This window comes from Lineus longissimus, chromosome 19 (genome assembly GCF_910592395.1).
Source record: "Lineus longissimus chromosome 19, tnLinLong1.2, whole genome shotgun sequence".
NCBI classification, from domain to species: Eukaryota; Metazoa; Nemertea; class Pilidiophora; order Heteronemertea; family Lineidae; genus Lineus; species Lineus longissimus.
Genome location: NC_088326.1, coordinates 237,344 through 258,492, shown reverse-complemented (window position 1 = coordinate 258,492; position 21,149 = coordinate 237,344). Strand labels below are relative to the sequence as shown.

General features: G+C 44.3%; 2 protein-coding genes across 2 annotated transcripts; one reads left to right on the top strand and one right to left on the bottom strand.

Moving 5' to 3' along the window:
• The first annotated feature begins 5,595 nt into the window (after positions 1–5,595).
• Positions 5,596–8,453, top strand: LOC135502784 (nucleoporin NUP42-like). Its single transcript, XM_064795889.1, has 5 exons — positions 5,596–5,681; positions 5,985–6,108; positions 6,313–6,487; positions 6,857–6,943; positions 7,125–8,453. Exons 1-5 carry the CDS (start codon positions 5,597–5,599, stop codon positions 8,145–8,147), a joined length of 1,494 nt encoding a protein of 497 aa, XP_064651959.1. The 5' UTR covers position 5,596; the 3' UTR covers positions 8,148–8,453.
• Positions 8,454–8,937: 484 nt separating this feature from the next.
• On the bottom strand, positions 8,938–19,859 carry LOC135502783 (cullin-associated NEDD8-dissociated protein 1-like). Its single transcript, XM_064795887.1, has 23 exons — positions 19,700–19,859; positions 19,015–19,184; positions 18,506–18,719; positions 17,801–17,966; positions 17,414–17,540; positions 17,131–17,293; positions 16,485–16,743; positions 16,159–16,267; positions 15,843–16,028; positions 15,449–15,654; positions 15,095–15,212; positions 14,845–14,976; positions 14,406–14,625; positions 13,928–14,128; positions 13,513–13,751; positions 12,996–13,090; positions 12,131–12,234; positions 11,709–11,966; positions 11,364–11,552; positions 11,001–11,072; positions 10,607–10,778; positions 10,223–10,369; positions 8,938–10,044 (listed from the first exon to the last, which is right to left on the bottom strand). The coding sequence occupies exons 1-23, from the start codon at positions 19,739–19,741 to the stop codon at positions 9,869–9,871; spliced, it is 3,765 nt and encodes a 1,254-aa protein (XP_064651957.1). The 5' UTR covers positions 19,742–19,859; the 3' UTR covers positions 8,938–9,868.
• Positions 19,860–21,149: the final 1,290 nt, after the last annotated feature.

Sequence of the window (21,149 nt, the reverse complement as noted above, 5' to 3'; positions counted from 1 at the left end):
TATATATTTCTTTTTTTTGACTGACCTCTATTACCAGTACAGTCCAATATCATTCTATTCTTCGTGACTGACCTATATTACCAGTACAGTCCAATACATATTTCATTTTTCGTGACTGACCTATATTACCAGTACAGTCCAATATATAGTCTATTCTTCGTGACTGACCTATATTACCAGTACAGTCCAATATATATTTTATTTTTCGTGACTGACCTATATTACCAGTACAGTCCAAAGATACTATTTAGTCTGTATATTATTCTAGGGCTGGGGTGGGGGATGGGGAAACTCTCCAGTGACAAACTGTTTGATTGTCATTCTGGTAAAAAACACACGTCCAAAGGGGAAATTTATTCTCATAACTTTTTACAATGCTCGAAAAAAAACTTTTAAAATGTTCATGTGGCGAGTCGCCACATGTACCGACTATACCTGTGGATCTAAATATATATATCATCATTGAAATCCTCAGAGAAATTAAACCAAGACAAAAAAGGGTTCCATGCCCTTGGTTTCCATGTACCGCGAACGATGCTAACGATAGGATTTAGCTGACAGGATTTGGCCACATGAACCCCTCCGTGTCCAGAAGACGCGGGGGTCGTCAGATCAATTTGAAACCGCCATGGACATCACTTCTTCCCCCTCACAAGTCGGTCGCGATGACCTCCATGTGCAAACCATTTTGGCTGTGGATGCTCCTGGTAACCCATGTCGCCTAACCAGACATAGCGCGCTGCCTGACTAGAAGTTACCGCCTCTGAGACCCAGGGTTGAGACACTGGGGTCTGCCCCTAGCTGACAGGTGGATGGAGATCCATATCATAGAGCATACCAACCGTACATAACCGGCTGGACTGGTACACCCTATCAGGCTCAGACTCCCCAACGAAGTCTATTGAGCGCAGCCGCAGCGCCAGTTAATATGGATGGATTTACGTCGTCAAATAACTGTCGACCTGATGAGCATTCGTTCACGGCACATAGAGTTTATCGGGGTTGGGGGCGAAGAGACAAGACCAGGAACTCCTATGGGGTCGCGGGCGCAATGCAACCCGAGGAACGAGATGCACCCAAAGTACAAACTCGAAAATAACTGGCTCATCCTTCGCCATAGGTGTCAAGTATGTACCACTTATACAGACAGGCGTCATTAACGTTGGGTAACACCTCACAAGGAGCAATACCAAGCATTTTCAAGACCTCATATTTAGCGAAAAGGTGTGACAACAATGATAATATATCAGATCCAATACCAGTCCCTTGACCAAACCCAACCATTTCTTGAAACTTCAAAGGACGTCGGGGCTTCTGAAAGAAAAAGTATTGGCCATGACAGCTCGGTAGATAGATCGAAGTGATAGATGGGCTAACTGTCTATCTGAAAAGGGCGGGTAGCGAATTTTTTTTCCTGAACCTTTTGGGCACTAGTGTACATTTGTACAGGGACTTTCAGCCAATCAGATTTCGACAAATACATGACGTCAGAAGTCTTAGAAACTTTAGAGCAGTTGGTAGAGCGCTCGTCAAAAATGGCAGAATACCATGTTCGATCCAAAGGTCGCGAGTTCGAATCCGGTTGTGGAGAACATTTTTCTTTTTCTTTTTTACTCTTTAGATTTTATTTTTATAACGCCTTTTTCCCTTGTTATTTAGATTTTAGATATTTGAGTTATTTCTGCTGCCTGCAAGATACCTACAGAAAGGACAATAACAATAGCCCATCTCCAAGATCCAAGGGATAGTCCTTCAGAATCAGATATCATATTGAGCATGAATATACAATGAGACTTGTCTCATGTGAATGGTCTTCCTCCAGTAGGAATACGTTTCTCTGCAATGAGACTTGTCTTTCGATACTGCCTCGTGTGTATGGTCTTCCTCCAGTATATTTTTATACTGTATGCCTCAAATTTGATTAACAAGCACAAAACAATACAAGCTTACTTCTAAGTTTCATGATGACGCCTCGATGACGACACAGATTTATCGGATTCTGATTGGCTGAGAACCTGTGTACAAATGTACACTGTACTGCCCGAAAGATTCAGGAAAAAATTAGCGGGCGGGCGATTAAGCAGGCGCATACAGTTAGATATTAAAATGGTAACAAAATTGCCGAAATTTATCTTCCCACACCATCTTTATAAGAGCTATAGGTAAAACTCAATGGTGACCAGATTATTACTGCTCCCGAAAGAAATTTTAAGTAGCCCAAGTCTTTTGTTGGCTGCTGCTTTGCTGCGACTTTCAGCAGCCTCCTACGACGGCACAAGGATATAATTGAAAGCCACCACGTGACCGCAGGGCCAATGCATTGGTGTCATTATTCACATTTATCATCTTCGTGACCACGCCAAAACATACTTAAAGGTGACATGCATGCATAAAAACCCCAAACGACCAAGTTAGAAAACACAAGCGCCCGACCAACAAACGACAAACTGCACCTGAAACATGATAGACGACCAGCGACAGGTCTCACTTGACTGCACAAACACAAGTTCATTGACGAGACAGGTCACAGAGAAAGAAAAAAAGAAAAAATATTCCTCGAGCGGGTTCGAACTCGGAACCCTCGCTACTTCATCCTTTCCGTCTTTTCTAATTTTGCCGTTAGGATTTTTATGCATGCATGTCAGCTTTAAAGGGACAACCTGTGCGTGGGATTTACCTGGCCAGGAGGATAATACCTCTGCTTGTCACCATGCGCCGCCACTTATCTCAAATAACGATTTTCGCCAGTGTGCGAGGCAGTTTTGGACATGACCCGTGAAATTCAGGCAGGCCTGAGGTTACACCCAGTTTTTGTGCACTGTTTATTGCAGTTCAATGATGTATTTCAATTTTCCTGTTTGGACTGAGAAGTCACGGTTCTACTGGAAGCCATTTTTGTAGGAAAAACCACCATATCTCATGCCACAGTTGTCCATTTAATACCACTGAATACAAGAGGGGTAGGCATATCACTAAACCATCGTCATTTCATAACACAGGCCTGGGGACAACTGGCAGGGTTTATTAAAGCTCTGAAGTTGGCAGCACAGAGGTGAAATGAGACGATTGGTAATTTCTGTCATGTCTTCATGTAAATGTCTCTGAACTACTTCGATTGTATGCCTTATCTTTCTGATCCGGTCAAGGTCCTCATCATACATATCACATGTCACAGTATCAAGGGCTTATTGGTTCAGAGATAGAATGTGTTATGAGCACGTGACACATTGCACCAAGTACGTGGCGTGTGACGTCATAAAACATGGCAGACATGACCGATCGTCTCATTTTCTTGCTGCCAGAACGATATAGTACCATAGATAGGGTATGGGCTAACAGTAGTGTCCTCCTTTCAAAGGTCAGCTGAGCCGAGTGTGGAATTATTCAGAACAGCAGTGGCGGATTTAGGGGCGTCCCGCACGAGTCATCCCTCTTTGATATTTTAGGGCACCTCTCCTCAAGAACCCTCCCCCTCATTTTCAGGATTGCACCTTCGGCTCTATCATCAGTTCTCATTGGTGGGGCAGCGCCCCCCCCCCCCCACCCCCGCTTCTTTCCCAAAGTTCTGGATCCGCCACTGCTGCAGAGATGAGAAGTTTCAAAAGAATACATGTATGTGCGATAAAGGAAGTTTCGATAGAGAAAAATAACTCACCACGTGGTGTTCACGTCGTATCTTGTGATAAACCGGTTGGGCAGCATTGGGTGTGCTAGACAGGACAACGTGTCTGGCGTCTGCAAGAAATGAAAATGAAAAGATAAGATAAGATTGTACATTGTATCAGACAATAGTCGCAAAATTTGGGGAGAAAAAGTTGTGGAGAAATCAGGCTGAACTCACCAATATTGAACCAGTGCTTCGACTAGGCGTCAACACAACTGAACGCTTGTGTTCCCAAAACCAGTGTGTCATACTAGGAGCACAGCCAAATTCAACGGCTCGTATTGAGTAGGTTACGTCAGAGAGGTTACCAAACCACTCATCTATTCAAATTGTGATTTTCAATCAAATTCATTGACCCATACACGAAAATGCTCACGATTTAAAGCTGATTGGTCGAATACTGAGATCACGGTCGGGTGATAAGGAGTCGGACAACAAGTGACATAACTTCGCGGAAACTTGGCTTTTGTGGTATTTTCAAACGAGTCTACGTGACGTAACATGATTGTTGAAATTTATAACCAGTAGTATTCACACATGGCAAAACATTTTTAATTCAAGCTCAAGTTTTTTAACTCCCTATATATTATTTCCTAGCTAATCCCATTGTTTAGCCCGATAATCCCGCTAATTAGCATTCAGGGGCCTATGCCTGGAGAAGGCTAGCGCCATCGATCGATGCTTGCGCTATCTAAAGTTTCCAAAGTGAATGCATGAGGACAATCCATTTGTGTCGTATATCACTGGAAACGCCCGATTTCCCTGATTCTGCAGGATGTTAAATCGGGCATTTTATTTCTTTAAATAAATCATAAGCGTCGCATTTGCTCCTAGCTCTGTTCACCATCCCAAATGGCAATATTGCCAATTGGGCCGGACAATCACGAAAAACCCCAAATGTTATACATTTCGTCCTGAATAATTCTAAGACAAAGAAAACGTCCCATTCTTCTCGATTTACGTACTTTACTTCAAAAAAGTCAGTTTTAACACTACTGCACAAATATAGAGTGGTCTTAAAGTTCCATTTGGATAGAGATTTGACGGACTGATTTGGAAATTCATTCCAACCATGCAACTGTTTCAGAAATGAGAAAAAGCTTCTGGGTGTCATGACATGCATGATGTGTCTTGCCTCTGCATTTTTGTACTCAGACATGTCAGAGGGTTTTCAACTTTCATATCATATCATTGAAGAAATAATTCATTCCAATCTACAAGTATATCAATCACATCATTTATTTAAAAATCGTCTGCTAGGACATACAGGACAACGTCGGTGGAGACAGTTGTGACATTTCAATTTTCATTGCATAGAGATTTGACGGACTGATTTTGAAATTCATTCCAACCATGCAACTGTTTCAGAAATGAGAAAAAGCTCCTGGGTGTCATGACATGCATTCAATTATTATTTCACCACAAAGAGCTGCTTCTGTCAGCAGATACAGCTACCGGGGCGGGGACTATTTCTTTATTGGGCCTTATTGTTCAGCGTCTCCAAGGAATTCTATTTTTAGAGTCCAATGGGGGGGGGGGGGGGTGGGGGGGCCTTCCCCCCAATGTACTGACTAAAACCTGTCACTTTCAGAGAACGGGGGAGGGGGTTTGGGGGACTCATCCCCCAATGTACTGGCTAAATATGTCAGAAGGACGGGGTTTGGGGGGCTCCCCCATGTCAAACAGTTGTGTGAGTTCACTAGAGCTTGCTCTTTACATATTATCAACCTCACTTGCCATTAATGGAATTGGATGAGACTTTGAAATATCAAGATACGGAGTATATTTAAAACCACTGATTGCGTCAGGTTGTGACAGTATCTGTAATCTCGTCGGGTCTGGTTGTGCCAGCGTCTCCCGTCTACTGTTGGTGGCTCATCCGCGGCTGACATGGAATTAGTTCACGGATGTTTATAAAAATCGCAAAAAAACATGGCTGGCGCAGGGGGAATTTGCAAGTTTTTTCTTCAAGGAAACTGCAAATTCGGGGACCGTTGCTGGCATCCACACTCAAAAGGTGCCATAGTCTGATAGGTCTCTTATCAAAGAACATTCCTATGCACAACTATTGCGATTGGTGCCTTCGAAACCTGTCTCAAGTGATGAGCAAAACGAATGGGATACTCTGTATATGGAATTGGAAAGCCTTGCCATCAAAATGTGTGTTGGGGGCGGAATCGTATGTCTGTCTATGTGGTATTGACAGTTTTAGTCTTCATTTTAGCTAGTTCTTCTGGTTCTTCAAACATGGCGTTACTTTTTCTTAGACGGACGGTGTCCCTGTAATTGCTTATTTATATTTTTTATTGTTGTCTTCCAGGAGGTGGACAGCAGCAGCAATATGGCGGCTCGTCTGGTTTCACGCATAATCGCTATTCCCTCTTCAACAAGTCAAACACCCAGCAGAGTTCGACGGCCTCGTCCTCATCTGTAAATGAGATCATGTATGTTGATTTATTTCTTTTTCCAGTTTGTAACATCTTCAGGAGTTTCCTTTTAGAAATGAAATGGCTTCTCAGGATTTTTCAAGTGGTCACCACGAAACACAAGTGCTGATTTTAAAGGAAACACTTAAAAAATCGAGTATGATTCAGAATAGACATGTTGTTTTTAAAAATGTTGATTGAATATAATCATTTGCCTTACAGTAAAAATCTCACAGCCGAGATGGAGATCTGGGGGACGAGTAAGATGTGGCCGTTCTCGTGTTACGCCCACAGTAAGGAGTGCATGTGCATGCCCGGCTTTGACGACTTCTCACCGGAGGAGATGAGACTCGAAGCTTATAATGAGAACAGAAACCATGCGGCACAAATCAACTATGTAAGTTGCTGAAACAATCTACCTGAGCTTGAGCGTCGTCGTGCATTGTGATTGGCTTTTAGAGACAGCAAGATGCTCCAATGATGTTCTCTTTACCCTTTCATCTCAGTTGACAAGACTATCTGGATAATCCAGTCCTCATTCTAGACAGTCTAACTATGGACTGCCACACATACTGGGTAAATAGACATACAAAAGTAGGTGGATGAATGAGTGCATCCATCAATGAGTGCATCCATCAATGAGTGCATCCATCAATGAGTGCATCCATCAATGAGTGCATCCATCAATGAGTGCATCCATCAATGAGTGCATCCATCAATGAGTAACCGAAAACTTCTACATGCATGTTGTTGTTGTTTCATTCAGAAAGCGAAGGAAGCACAGCTGGGACTCGAATACAAGCTGAAAAGAGAAAAGTTGAAGAACCCCAGTGGAACCACCAAACAAAATCTGGTAAGGATTTTATGGAATTATTCGTTGTGTCTTGATGTGTTTTTATGCTTGGCGTTGTGTTGTTGACTACCCTGGAAGTAAGGTTAAATCTTGTTTCACAGTATTTTAGCAGTAATTAACACCATTATGTGAGACATGTCCTTTTGGCAAATCATCAGAACATATATTTGTTTCATTCCAGATCAAAATTATCGAGGAAGCAAAAAAGTGCATGGCTGATTCTTCCTCTAGTGCAACCAAAGGACAATTATTCAGTACAAAGTCGGCTTTCGGCAGCACAACCACGGCTGCTAGTAGCGCATTTGGTGGAACGAAAACCTCGTCCACATTCGGAGCAGCAAATGCGACAAGTGCATCTTTGAATCCAAATCTGTTTGGTAAAGGAGCAAGTGCGAGCACGAATCCATCAAGTCCATTCAGCTTCAGCAGCCCAGCAACGGTTACAACCACACAAAGTTCAGCATTCGGCGCTAGTTCTGCACAGAGCAGTTTGTTCAAACCTGCTACATTCGGAGCGGCGTCTGCCTTTGGTGGGTCAGCAACAACACAAACGTCTGCATTCGGTGGTTCCATGTCTTCACAGCCGGCTACATTAGGAACAGGTACGTTTGGAAAAACTGCCCAGAGTTCGGTATTCGGTGCTGCTCCTTCATTTGGTGCTCAGACATCATCATCGGGATTTAGTGCAAGTGGCGGTCAGACAACAACATTTGGTGCATCTCCTTCCCGTCCTGTGACTGGGTTTGGTGCGACAGCGTCAACATCTGCGTTTGGTACGTCAACTCCACAAACATCAGCTTTTGGTCTGACAGCCAATCAGACATCAGCATCTGTTTTTGGGGCAACGCTGACCAATCAGACTTCTGCATTTGGTGGCACTGCAGCAAGCCAACCGTCTGCGTTTGGGGGTACCACCACTCAAACATCAGCATTTGGTGGTCAGGGGTTCGGTGCAGCACCGAGTACGAGCGGATCTGGTGCTCAACCAACCGGTTTATTTGGTAAGCCAGCAGGTGTGGGACTTTTTGGCAAACCTGTTCAAGAATCTGCCGCAGCCACAGCTGCAACCACAGGTACTCCCAGTAACCATAAGATTTATACAGCCTTGGAGCAAATAACATTAGAAGAAAAAGCTGAGTTTGAAGCTCCTAAATTCACTCTAGGTAGGATACCTACTCGACCGCCACCCAAGGAATACGTGTAATCATGTAGAAATATTTCAATAATCCACAGGCAGTTGAAAACCTGTCAGTGGCAACGACATTGTACCAGAGCACTCCATCCCTCAATGTTCAAGACTTACCTTGGGTACTTGAAGGGTACATCTAGCAGGGTGAAGCCATAAGTAGTCTTTTGCGAAGGGTCCGCAGAGAGACTAAACCTAAACCATTTCCTCTTTTTTTGGCTTTATTCATGTACCTGTATACTGTGAAGAAATGCCATTGTTCGGTTGATTCATGTATAGCAATCGTTCGTGGTGTGATAATGATTTCATACAGAATAAATTGTATTCAATTGTTAAGACAGCATTTTCTTGGTATTCCTATGACAGGATCTAACGTCAAACCTCCATGGACCAATTGCTGGTCACAACCAGAATGAATTGGGCCTTGCAGCTCCATGGTGTTACCGCACAAAGAAACAGAGAGATGAGACAGTCTCAATCAAGACTGAATCAGACCCGACTGCTCCATGGTCTCAATCTCACTGAGCTTTTGAAGACGGGTCCAATGCACACACCCGACTTCTCAATCCAAGTACCTCACTTGGCAGCCCAAGTAGCTTGGCAAATCTAGTAGTCGTCTTGAAGTTGCCAATAATGTACCAACAGCAACATTTGGAGAGATGAGACAGTCACAACCCGACAGGACAGAATCGGCCCTTGCAGCTACACAGTGTCGCCAAAACGGTGAGAGATGAGACAGTCACAACCCGACAGGACAGAATCAGCCCTTGCACCTACACAGTGTCGCCAAAATGGTGAGAGATGAGAATTTCTATTTACAACCGCTTTATTTTCACAAATTACATCACCTATTCCAACTCTGACTGACAGGTGAACACATTTCTTTTCAATGCTCTGGACACATTTATACACCAAACGCCAACCAACAGTAACACAATATTCAGTCATGCGCGGGTGAATACTGGTCATGTTTAGAGGGGAATGGTCTGGAGCTAGACATGTTAACTTAAGCGGGATTCAGGTTTAATCGGATTTGGCTTAGAATGACAGGACACGTCCCCCTTTCCCCCCTTATTGTTGACCCCCTTTAGTCCGTGATTGAGTAAGAATTCACCCTCAGCCTTTCCGTGCCAACTATTTTTGCTGGGACAAACTTCGATTAGGACTTTATAGCGTTGTTTTAGACATCTAACAATCAAGTAATAAGTGAGTGAGAGTAATCTGGACAACCTTCCTGGAAGGTCACCTAATCCTCAAATAACCCCACATGAAACGGTAGAATCAGCTTTAGCTGACGGTTTAACCAATAGCACATACAATATTTAAAAAGTTGCACATATTTTAGCTGTGTGACTCTTACAAGCCACACTGTGAACCTCCTTATTATTGCGGAACAACTGTTTGTGTGAACTGTTAGTGAATTGCTGGTTTAAAACACCATTTCAAGATCGGCTTGTAACTCTACCAATATATAGCTACCTCAATCACTAAACATTCCATCGAATTTTAACATGGTCAACGTTTTCATTTTCAAAATTCTGCGTTTGCTCAAAAGTGGAATGGTTAATCTATCAGAGATTTTAATATTCATGTTTGCCTCCTAAACTGTGATAATAAAACAGTTAACATTTTCCAATATGGGCTTAGAGGAATAGGCTGGTTCACAGTAGATCACTGAAAAGTTCAAAGTCTGATTCAAAAAGAGTCAAGCTTGGTAATAAACACATAAGCTGAGGAATTTAGAATTCACGCTTGGTAACTCCCACCGCTCCACGACTATCTCCGTAATTAGTCTCCATAAGAGACACATCCGACCCACTCGATGCTGCGTCTTTTTGGACGTTTTCGAACATGTAGTTCAGCTCCGGGTTCGATTTGATCTGCGAGAGAAATTCCGTCATCTGCAGACTTTTTTCTGTAAGAGAAAGAATTGTATTGCTTTATCTCCAAGACAACTGCCGTGAGTGATTCACAACTTTGGAGAACCCGCACCAAACAAGCCTGAGGCGTATTGCTGCTTGAGGAGAGAGACTCCACTGCTTACAATGGATCGAGGCAGAAACTGATTCATGACACAAGGTCTCTCCACTTACCCGCATCTGATATTGTTAAAAGTGACGCCACAGCTCTCATCGCCGAACGCTTCAACTCGTCTTGTTTTTCAAATTCCTGTTTTACCGAGTTGGCCTTGACCTTTGCCGTGCATGTTGTCTTCAGGGGTTCGACCAGGCGATCGAGTCCTGCAAGAGGAAGATTAGATGTCGATTGGTTGATGCAAGAGGAGTCATGGCCCACCTTCCTCACACTACAAGTATTGCTACTACACTCTTTTCATTGAGCTGGCCAACTGGCGCTGCTGACCAAAGATAAGACTTGAGATGGAGCCCTGTTGGCCACCTGTTGGACAAAACTGAAGCCATATTATAGCAGACCGTATGAGATAGTGACACTTGACAGTGTGTATGTGGGGTACTTACGTTGTAACATAGCATTAGGACACAGATGAGCTAATCTCACTAACATAAGGTACGTCAACATCTTAATATCATAGTGATCTTTCAGGCCTTCTTCGACGTGGTTTAAGAATTCAAAAATGTCAATACGGTCGAGGCAGGAATCCAACAACGTGTACATGCACTCGAACGCAGCCTGAAAATGAAACAAGACAAAGATGACCACATGCCTTCATTTAGAGTGTGAGCTGGACGACACTGTGGTCGTGCCAATACCGGTGAGTTTCTGTGTGACTTGTCTGTTGACACAGAGGTGTAGTTCACCACAAGCTGTTTCCACTCTCATTCTCACTTACCCACTGATGAAAGAAATCAAGTAAATTGCAGCTGTTCGGAAGTTTGAAACTCATTTTCTCACCTTTCGAATATCGAGACCATCATCGACCGTGTGTTTGAACGGACCCATTTCTACTTCACGAATAAGCTCCTTCTGCAAATCAAAAAAGATCATATTATTGTGCAGTAGTGGCAATGCACTGTACTCACATCATGAGTGGATAGACCACGGTTAAAGTTTGCAGTAGTGGCAATGCACTGTACTCACATCATGAGTGGATAGACCACGGTTAAAGTGTTAAGTCAGATGACACCTCTACAGTTGTTGAGATCACACTATAAACCCAAAACTATAAACTCCTAAAAAACTTCACCAGGAGGCAACTAGCAATATAAGAAAGACCAGCATAGCCAAAAATGCCATCTCTATCTTTACATGACTTACCCTAATCTTCGTTTCCTCGTACAAATGAGGTAGCACACTGTCGAGTAAATCGCGAATAAGAACTGGTTTGTTGTGAGCTGCCGAGTTGAAAGCGACTAACGCCACACGTCGTACGTTTAGATCCGAATCCTGCAGTGTCTGGAGGAAGTCGCCCATGCTGGCCTTCAGGAGTTGATCGATTGGCTGAGGCTGGAAGGCAATGGAAAGTTGATTACACCTTAGTCATCCAAGTAGCAGAGACTGTAGTTGTCATGATACCTTAATGGCCGAGTTTGGAAGAAAAGAAACATGTCACATTTTGCCACAGAACTATCTGAATAATCTAAACTTGAATCATCAACTCACATGATCTGAAATTGTAAATTTGACGGCCGTCACAACAGTACTTCTCGTCATTGGCGATGGTGACGACAGGTAGCTCTTCAGTCTACGAAGGAGAGGAGCTGGGTCGATGAGCGTTAACTTTCCGAGGCACTCGGCCACCACATTGCGTGTGCCCTCCTCTGAACACTCGCAATGGCTGATGAGAAGATTCCAGATGGATTCCACATACGGCTGTAGAGCATGGATCGTTGATGAGCTACCAGACTGACAACTGATGATCTGGAAGAAATCACAAGAATGATTATTGCTTTTGGTTCACCATTCTGTCATAACAAGGCTCAGATTCACAACCAAAGTGAACATTCTGCTCAAAGACACATTTTGATATAAAAGTGACCAAATTTTTCAAATGCTGATCATGTCTGCTCTGAAGTGATGTTTACCTCTTTAAGTGAGTGAAGGAGAAGATATTGTCTCTTTGGTTGTTTCTTGATCTCGTCGAGGACGAACGGAAGGAACCGCGTCAAGTTACCAACACTTATATTACCTGAAATTCAGCAGAAAACATCACTGTCAGGATGATCATTTCATTGAATTCATTTTGGATGCCATTACCATGAGCTTGTCATAACAACCTCGTCACCAATAACTACCAGCACTTCAATACACCATGTCATGGAGCAACGATTCATCATAAAATCCTCCTTTGCCCTTGATGCTCTCACAAGGCCAGCATAGCCCTAGAAACGAACACGAGATAGCAAGCCATCTTGAAAGCAGTCCTGCAGAGAAGTCAGAGAATCCACCCGAGGTTGTAACCTACTCACACATTATGCCCTTATGGCAGCTAAAGCTCACCTGCCCTCTAGTGAGTGTGTCAAGCACCAAGACTAGATCAGATCACCGGTTATCACCTGCCCTCTAGTGAGTGTGTCAAGCACCAAGACTAGATCAGATCGCCGGTTATCACCTGCCCTCTAGTGAGTGTGTCAAGCACCAAGACTAGATCAGATCGCCGGTTATCACCTGCCCTCTAGTGAGTGTGTCAAGCACCAAGACTAGATCAGATCACCGGTTATCACCTGCCCTCTAGTGAGTGTGTCAAGCACCAAGACTAGATCAGATCACCGGTTATCACCTGCCCTCTAGTGAGTGTGTCAAGCACCAAGACTAGATCAGATCACCGGTTATCACCTGCCCTCTAGTGAGTGTGTCAAGCACCAAGACTAGATCAGATCACCGGTTATCACCTGCCCTCTAGTGAGTGTGTCAAGCACCAAGACTAGATCAGATCACCGGTTATCTTACCTAAAGCATAAGATGAAGCTGTTTTGACGTCTTCATTTTGGGACGAGAAGGCTTCCATGATCACCTGTTCTAGGTCTCCATGTGCACTAAGATCTCTGGAATTAGAACAACAGTCTTATGAGTAGTTGATACAGCGGCATCAATTAAGGGGAAGTGATGAGGCAGTCCAACCCTCTCTGTGGGCCACCATTACAGCCATTCCAACCCTCTCTGTGGGCCACCATTACAGCCATTCCAACCCTCTCTGTGGGCCACCATTACAGCCATTCCAACCCTCTCTGTGGGCCACCATTACAGCCATTCCAACCCTCTCTGCGGGCCACCATTACAGCCATTCCAACCCTCTCTGCGGGCCACCATTACAGCCATTCCAACCCTCTCTGTGGGCCACCATTACAGCCATTCCAACTGCAAGTTATTACCTTCAGAGGCGGAAGAGGTCTGACAGAGTTATATCAAATTTTACGATATTTCTTTTTGAACATGTTCCCAAATGTTGAAGAGCCAATGCACTTACATTTTCTTGCCTATTTCTCCGATACTCAATAAACTGAATAATCGGATGGAATCCGTCGACTTTGGATTCTTGATGTCCCTGATGAACTGGCGGACAACGGCCGTTGCCTCAGACTGACACGTTATGGTCAGCATGGCAACACACTTAGCAATAGAGTGGAACGCTTGTTTGTGGACCGCCAGGTTTGTGTTGGGTGGCTGCGCTGAATGGTTCGGGTCATAGATCGGGTAGAGTAACATCTGAAACAGACAAGCATTGCCAATTGGGATTCTTCGCCATTTGGAGATAAAGTAGCCATCCTCAGGTCATGCAAGGTGACAAAATCAGCTGTTTGCTGCTGATCTTCTGCAGTTCCCAACAGCGTCGCCTTCAGTGACTTTGGCTAAGCTAAGCTGAGATAATGTTATCTTCTCACCTGAATAAGTTCTTTAAATCCTAACCCAGGCGCGCCAGATGAAACAAGTGCCTGGAAGAACTCGAGCATAGCGAGTAGAGCGCCGCCCTGGAGGAGCGGTGACCGTACTAATACGAGGATCTGCGGTAGGATGAGGTTCTGGATGCTGGACATTGAGGCTCTGTGCACCTTGGTAATTGACGTCAGGAGAGTCATACTCAGCTGGAAGAAAACACAATTTTGATGACGACAACAATATGCTAATCCATGGTGATAAAACTGTGCCGACTCTTGCATATCAGTGCACCTGGTAAGCTGGTTGTCAATGGCAACCATCTGTTGCTTCTCTGTTTGAGGTGAGACTACGCTCCAAATCATGGAGCATTTTCCCACAACAAAGTGCCTGTTCACATAAAACACACAACATGCCTGAACTCCACAAACTTAACCAGGGGCAACCTTGGCCCTTCCTCATCCCCGGTAAACACCCTTGCCTTACCTGTGAAACATGTAAATCACTGTCGCTAATCAGTGGTGGAACCTCTTTCATGATCTCATTCACCATCTGTGACGTCACTGAGCTGCCGTAATTCTTACAGAACACATCCAGGCACGTCAACGTGGAGAGCTTCAGGGCTCGGTGATTCTTGCGGAGGAATGAGGCCAGGATTGGGATGGCGTCGCCCAAGACTGGCGTCAAGTCAATCTTCAGTGGTGAACTGGAATGTATGTCAAGTGCGGGAAATGTACCACCGCTCATATTCTGGAACCAAAGTGGTGCTTGTTCTCACTACCACTGGAGCCACATAAGCAGTGTCACGTCGCATTAAATACCTTTGTAATTACTGTGTTCAGTGCTGTACTATCAAGGTACACTACGTGATGACATCACAATTGATGACGTATTCTTCTGCAATTTAAGAGATACGAGAACTCACCCTGCGATGATGGTGAGAGCCTTGACGGTCGTTAACCTGGTGATTTCATTCTTCAACCTCTCCATAAAGATTGGCAAGCATGTTTTCATCTCGGATGTCAGCGTGTCTCCTACGTTACAGATGATCTGACCCCTGAAACGATGAGATAATCAGTGCCAGTACTGCAGGAGGAAACATGTTGATCCATTAACAACTCCTCACTTCTGAAACACAAATGGTCTTCCAGCTTCTACTTCCTACAGCAACTTACATGCACGAGATGGCTCTTTCCTTCACCTCTTGGTCAATGTCGGCTGCCATCAGCCGGTGGAGGGCGCACTTGTACAGATCCTTCACGTACGGGGCATAGTTGAACTGCACTTTCACATCTGAAACAGAATGACATGGAATGAGAATGGCGCTCACGAGGAAAGATCCAGGGCTTTTGAACTTTGATAAACAGGTTGTGGCTGTTTGCCAGGGCAGGCATAGGAGACCTCAAAGTGAGAAACAGGAGTAGTTTGTGAGGTCCGAGGGACTCGCTCCTCATTAGTCAGAAATGCAGACATGGGCACGTCAACTTGATGCCTGCCTGCAGGAAAAGATTTGACAGACATCTTCTTACCTAAAGGCCTAATGACCTTGATGAGTTGTTGTGTCACCAATAAAGCCTCGGAGGTTATTTTATAGAACGGATCACCGACGGCGATGACGATGGGTGGCACAAGATCCGAGATGTGTTGATGAAAGACTGTCGGGCTGTGGTGGACCAATAGACAGTACATGAACGCCAATGTGTCAATCTTCATGTTGGAGCTCGATGTCTTATCCCTGGAAACACAACATCATCAATATTGGAGATAGTCTACAAAACCTGACAGAATGTTTTGGAATCAATATAACAGACAATGTTCCATTGGTTTAAACAGTCAATTTTTCTTCAAACAGTTTTTCACCCGCACCATAGTTTGGGCAGGGTCGTCTGCTGAGCCAGCGTAACCATGAGATAGACAACTCACCCCAGGGAAAACTTGATTCCACCAATGAGAGCAGGGATGTGATCAGTTAACGCTCCAGGCAGGACCATGACAAGCTCCGTCAGTAACGTGAAGCAGCCCTGGCGAGTCTTGATGCTCTTCTCCTTCAGCTGTTTGTTGATGGCCATGACGATCTGGGGGATCTGATACTGAAGGAGGCTGACCGGACTGAAATGGGAAGAGGTCAATTAGAGAATCCAGTAATCATATAACTAGGTCATAGGTGGAGAATTCTGTGTGTGTTGACTTGGAAGTGGGAGACCCTGGTGTTGTACCAGAACAGAAGACCTCAACTCACCTCTGGTCCTCATCCATGGCGTCAGGATCAGACGCGACTGCTGGTTTCGTCTGTTTCAATAAAGTGATGTAAGCGTGGAAAATGTCAGCCTTCACATTTTCTTCTCGTTCTATCAAAGAAAAAGAATCTCCATGATAAACACCATTTTGACAGAAAAAAAACAAAGAGTGACCATCTCTTTTGAAGCATGCTCATGAGATGTGGGTCCTCTGGTTTCCTCCTCCATTGCATAACAAATCCCTACATGTAACATAGAGCATTCAAGTTGACACGCTGCTCTCGATTCATTATCCAATTGTTTCTTAAAACAGACAAAAACAAATCACCTTTGAATCGTCCAATCAAAGCAGGTGAGATGGTCTTGTAAAACTCTGTCAACATCTCATGCCGCGTTCCTACAATCGCATCGAGACATTTAGCCGATGCTCGTCGTACTTTCCAGCTCATGTCATCGTCATCGCTATACTCATCATCACTCTCTCCATCCTCGTCCCCATCATCTGCATCCATGGCATCATCCTCATCCTCATCGTCATAGTTATAGTTAGGGTCGTAACACAGGTATTTCAGGCAGATGGTCGTGATCTGAGCGAGAAGTTTGAATCAATTCATGGAGCCGAGGACACTGACATCATTTTGTGATTAACTCTGACACTCACTATACAGGCACGAGTACTGTATCACAGCCGGACTGCGATACTCCCCACGGAGCGAAGGAAAAAGAATGGAGACATTCTACATTAAGTGCGATGATGCAATATTGGGAGGCATACGTTACCATGAATGGTAAATGATGTTTTACCACTCTCACAGACATTGACTCTGTGTCATTTGATGACATCACAGAGCTCTGTGCAGTTGAACTAGTCTATCATCATGGTTTCGTTGTCATCGAAGACAATGTCTTCACCTTCCAATATTGAGAGGATGTCATCTGTGCGTGCTTGATGCCAAATCAACCCTATGACTTACCGGTGGAATATGGCTATGGATCTCTTTGGGACACCGCCTGATGAAAGACTCAAATGCCTGGATACAGAACTCCCGTAACTCATCGTCCTCAACTTGGCAGAATTTCATGACTATCGGGACGATCTTCTCGAGGTATTCACCGATTCTGTGCCCTGCCTGACGACTGGAAACAAAATACGCGATTACTCTTCTCTGATCACAGGCACAGTACAGACTTCTCTGTGTGACTCTAAACCCTAACATTTCTCACTTAGACCTCAGTGCTTGCTTGATAAAGCCTTACCTGATTGCTCCGATGCACTGGATGTAAGTCCTCGTGGTTGAGATGTTTGTGTTCTTGTTCAGCTCCCGTAACAGAAACTCGATCAACTCCTGGAATAACACGCTGTTACAACTCTGCACCAAGAAACCTGAAACGATGGGTATGAGTTATGTTTCTGTAACTGATGACTCCGATGTCTTCGACAGGACTTCATTCTGAGGAACACTGCGTCTACATACAGTGATACAAGCCAAAGGCAACAAGACTTTCCTCAGTGTCTCAACCGATTTGCTATTCAGCTCAAAGAGTGCCTTGCATTTTCATACGCTCATCACAATTCTTTTAATTCCATTAAAATTCAATACCAGAAAGGTTATTTGGCAAATGTAACGACCATTCTTTCCTCACCTAGGGCAATGATGGACCTTTTCCTGACCGCGAGGCGCTGACTTGCTAACTGGGGCAGTAAAGCCTGCTGGATGAACTGGTGGAAGTTAACGAGAAGGCCGCCATAACGACTAAGCAGATCAGCCAGGATATCCAACGCTTCAAGCTGTACAGGGACGTCATCTTGCTGCGGGACAGAAGGAGATTTTATTGTGAATGCAAATGACAAACTTGTTTTTATACTTTTCCCGTTTTGAGGCCAACTGACCTGAAAGGGTTCTGTGATAGAAAATATGAGAGAAAGCTTTGATACATCCAGAGGACCTCACAGGTGAATGATCCTGGAGATTGACTTACCTTGATCAAGATACTTCCCACTCAGTAAAGCAGTGCCCAGTACTGCCCCTGTGACAAGTAGACTGTCCTGACTTACCTTGATCAAGATACTTCCCACTCAGTAAAGCAGTGCCCAGTAAAGTACTGCCCCTGTGACAAGTAGACAGTCCTGACTTACCTTGATCAAGATACTTCCCACTCAGTAAAGCAGTGCCCAGTAAAGTACTGCCCCTGTGACAAGTAGACTGTCCTGACTTACCTTGATCAAGATACTTCCCACTCAGTAAAGCAGTGCCCAGTACTGCCCCTGTGACAAGTAGACAGTCCTGGCACTGACGGCCTCATAACACCCAGCCTCTTACTTTTTTGTGCTAAATCCTGACACCTTACCTTAGTTATGGCACTGGTCAGTCGACTTGTAATCTTCTTACAGATGTTGCCAGCGAGAACGGTGGACGATGGCGGCAGCTCACTGATGACTGTCTTGAGGCCAATACTCGAGATATCACGGAGTTGCTCTTTCTCTGACAGCATGTTGGTGCACAGCGTGTCAACAATCGTCTCTACCTGGAACTCTTTCACCTTGTTTACCAATGGACCAAGGCTGGAAGAACATCACCATTGAACAACATAAGAAAACATCAGAAAATGCATGAGAGTTACGAACAGAACCTACTTCAGCCATACATACTGAAATACAGATACAATCAGGTGCTGACAGCAACAAAGTTCTGGTGATTTTGACAACTGTCCTTATCTTTTTAAAAACAGCCCTTGCATAATAGACGCGGTGCTCCTAATGTGCATATTATTAGTCACCCGAAGAGGTCAATTAGCCCCCTGTTCCTGCATTTTCCCCCTTTAACAACAAGATAATTGAATTTGTGAACGTAACTCACCACTTGACAGCCAGGTTCTGGACCTCGCCGTTCTTATCTTCCAACAACCGCAGCAACATCTGGACAATCTTTCGTTCGCTGTCATCATCAAGCTTGATTGAATCTTTCTGCAGTTCCACCATGAGATCATTGGTGGCCATGAACCGGAAATCCTTATCAGCCGACTTCATCTGGAATAGATGAAAATCTGATGACGTCAGGGTTAGGGTAATTATCACGCACTCAGTGACTCACTCTCGTATTCTTGAACATGTTTTTTGCCGTGGCAAAATTTCCTGTTAATATTTCTCTCGATATTCTATACATTCTTTAATATCCCGCAATTCACAAGATCCAACACCCCAAGTGAAATCAGCAACAATCGTGCATTCCGTTGGCATTGTTTTTGTTGATGATCATGATGTATTGTAAATTGTCAAACATAACTTTAGGAGGCGTCTACGCCTACAGCTATGGTGGCGAGGGGCAAGTGGACAGTAAAAAAATTTCAAAACAATGGCTTCTACCTTGGGCTTCTACTGATGCAAGTCATGCATGGCATGAATCATTCACGCAGTTTTTAAGAAGCAAAGGCAAAGCCAGTCAAATGCATACAATTTCTACTGTACAAATGGGTCGTACAAATGCACGCAAACATGGCGGACAACATTTCCACATGCCCAACCCAGTGCAGTTCTCGCCTCACCTTGTCGATCAAACCAGCGATTTGATACGAAACAGTCGTCATCTTGGCTGCTTTGATATAAGCTACGTATAGAACAGACGCAACTGTAGCTTGTCACTCAGGTAATCGCACAATTTCGCTCGATATTTTGTTTATCAATAAAGCCGGTGAAATCTTCTTTGACAAGTTTTGTCACGTGACCTTGATTGATTAGCGCCATCTATCGATGAAAGTGCCTGGGACGTGACGTACCATTACACTCCGCACGCAGTGGACCGGCCTCGTTCCTCACCCTGACGTAACCAGTGATTTTCAATAAAATCCCCTCTCGATATTTCAAATTTCGATTATTTGCATACGATGGTACCTTTCTGTAGACAATGAACATGGATATACAGTAGAACCTCTCTATTAAGGACACCCTCGCGACTGACAAGTGGTGTCCTTAATGGAGAGGATGTCCTTAATAAAGAGGTATCCGCTACAGTACAACGTGAAAAAAATGTGCGAAGAAGTAAACACAATCAATATTTTCCACATTTGCCGGGATTACTAGATATTCTCCTCACTAATAGGTGTCAGCATAGACCAATGACCTGCAACGCACCTGCTACGTAAGTGGGGTTAACACCATGGATGTAATGCCGAGAGAATTTGCACAGTATATTAGGGTCTTGCTGGGTAGTGTATTAATAAGATAAACCATAGATTAAACTAGGTTCATGCTTGCTTTGACTTGATGAATGACGGATCCGAGGGAGCTGGTCCAGGGGTTCCAGCTGTAAATCGTCCCCCGCCCTAAAAACGGGCGATATTTTTGATTTTTCGTAATTGCCTAGTTCCATTTTCTTAGCTCAGATGGCAGCACCAGAGAAGATGAGTGTCGTACGAATATATCAGCTTGGATGCCATTGAACCAGACCTGATAATACAGCATTTGCTGTCACAACCAGACCTGATAGACAGGAGATGCTGGCACAACCAGCCTGATGAGATTGCAGACACTGTCACAACCAGACCAGGCGAGATAACAGATGCTGTTACACCCAGAGCCAAGGGCAGCACGAGCAGATCCACACCTGATAATCCATCTCAAAGCAGACCAATGAACGAGCTCGATAGCAAAGATTACTTCGGAGCGCAGCAATCCTCAATCCGCGTTCATGTTTTGAAACATACTGAACCTATAATGTGACCAGGTCAATAGGAAGGATAGAGGCCAAAGTCCGAGTGCCTTTTGGGTGGATTACTGGCCCTCCTGGCCTGACTGAAAGCAGACATCACGATCAGGCCACACAAGACAGTTCACAACCTAGCCATCACAGATCCATTGTTACAACCTGCCCCGACTAAGGTTAGCAACTTGACCCAGTCATGGAGAAGACGGCCAGCCTGGCTGGCTCAGTGACAAGTAGCCACACAAAAGAAGTGTTGCCATATAATGTTTGTCAGAACTGAAATATCTCGCTTG

Excerpts from the sequence above, each read along its gene's own strand:
- LOC135502784 (XM_064795889.1), top strand. The coding sequence starts at position 5,597 with ATGGCTGGCGCAGGGGGAATTTGCAAGTTTTTTCTTCAAGGAAACTGC. Across the intron at positions 5,682-5,984 it reads CTGGCATCCACACTCAAAAG|GAGGTGGACAGCAGCAGCAA; the intron begins GTGCCATAGTCT and ends GTTGTCTTCCAG. Across the intron at positions 6,488-6,856 it reads ATGCGGCACAAATCAACTAT|AAAGCGAAGGAAGCACAGCT; the intron begins GTAAGTTGCTGA and ends TGTTTCATTCAG.
- LOC135502783 (XM_064795887.1), bottom strand. The coding sequence starts at position 19,741 with ATGACGACTGTTTCGTATCAAATCGCTGGTTTGATCGACAAG. Across the intron at positions 17,294-17,413 it reads CAGTGCATCGGAGCAATCAG|TCGTCAGGCAGGGCACAGAA; the intron begins GTAAGGCTTTAT and ends TTTTGTTTCCAG. Across the intron at positions 11,553-11,708 it reads AATTTACAATTTCAGATCAT|CCTCAGCCAATCGATCAACT; the intron begins GTGAGTTGATGA and ends ATTGCCTTCCAG.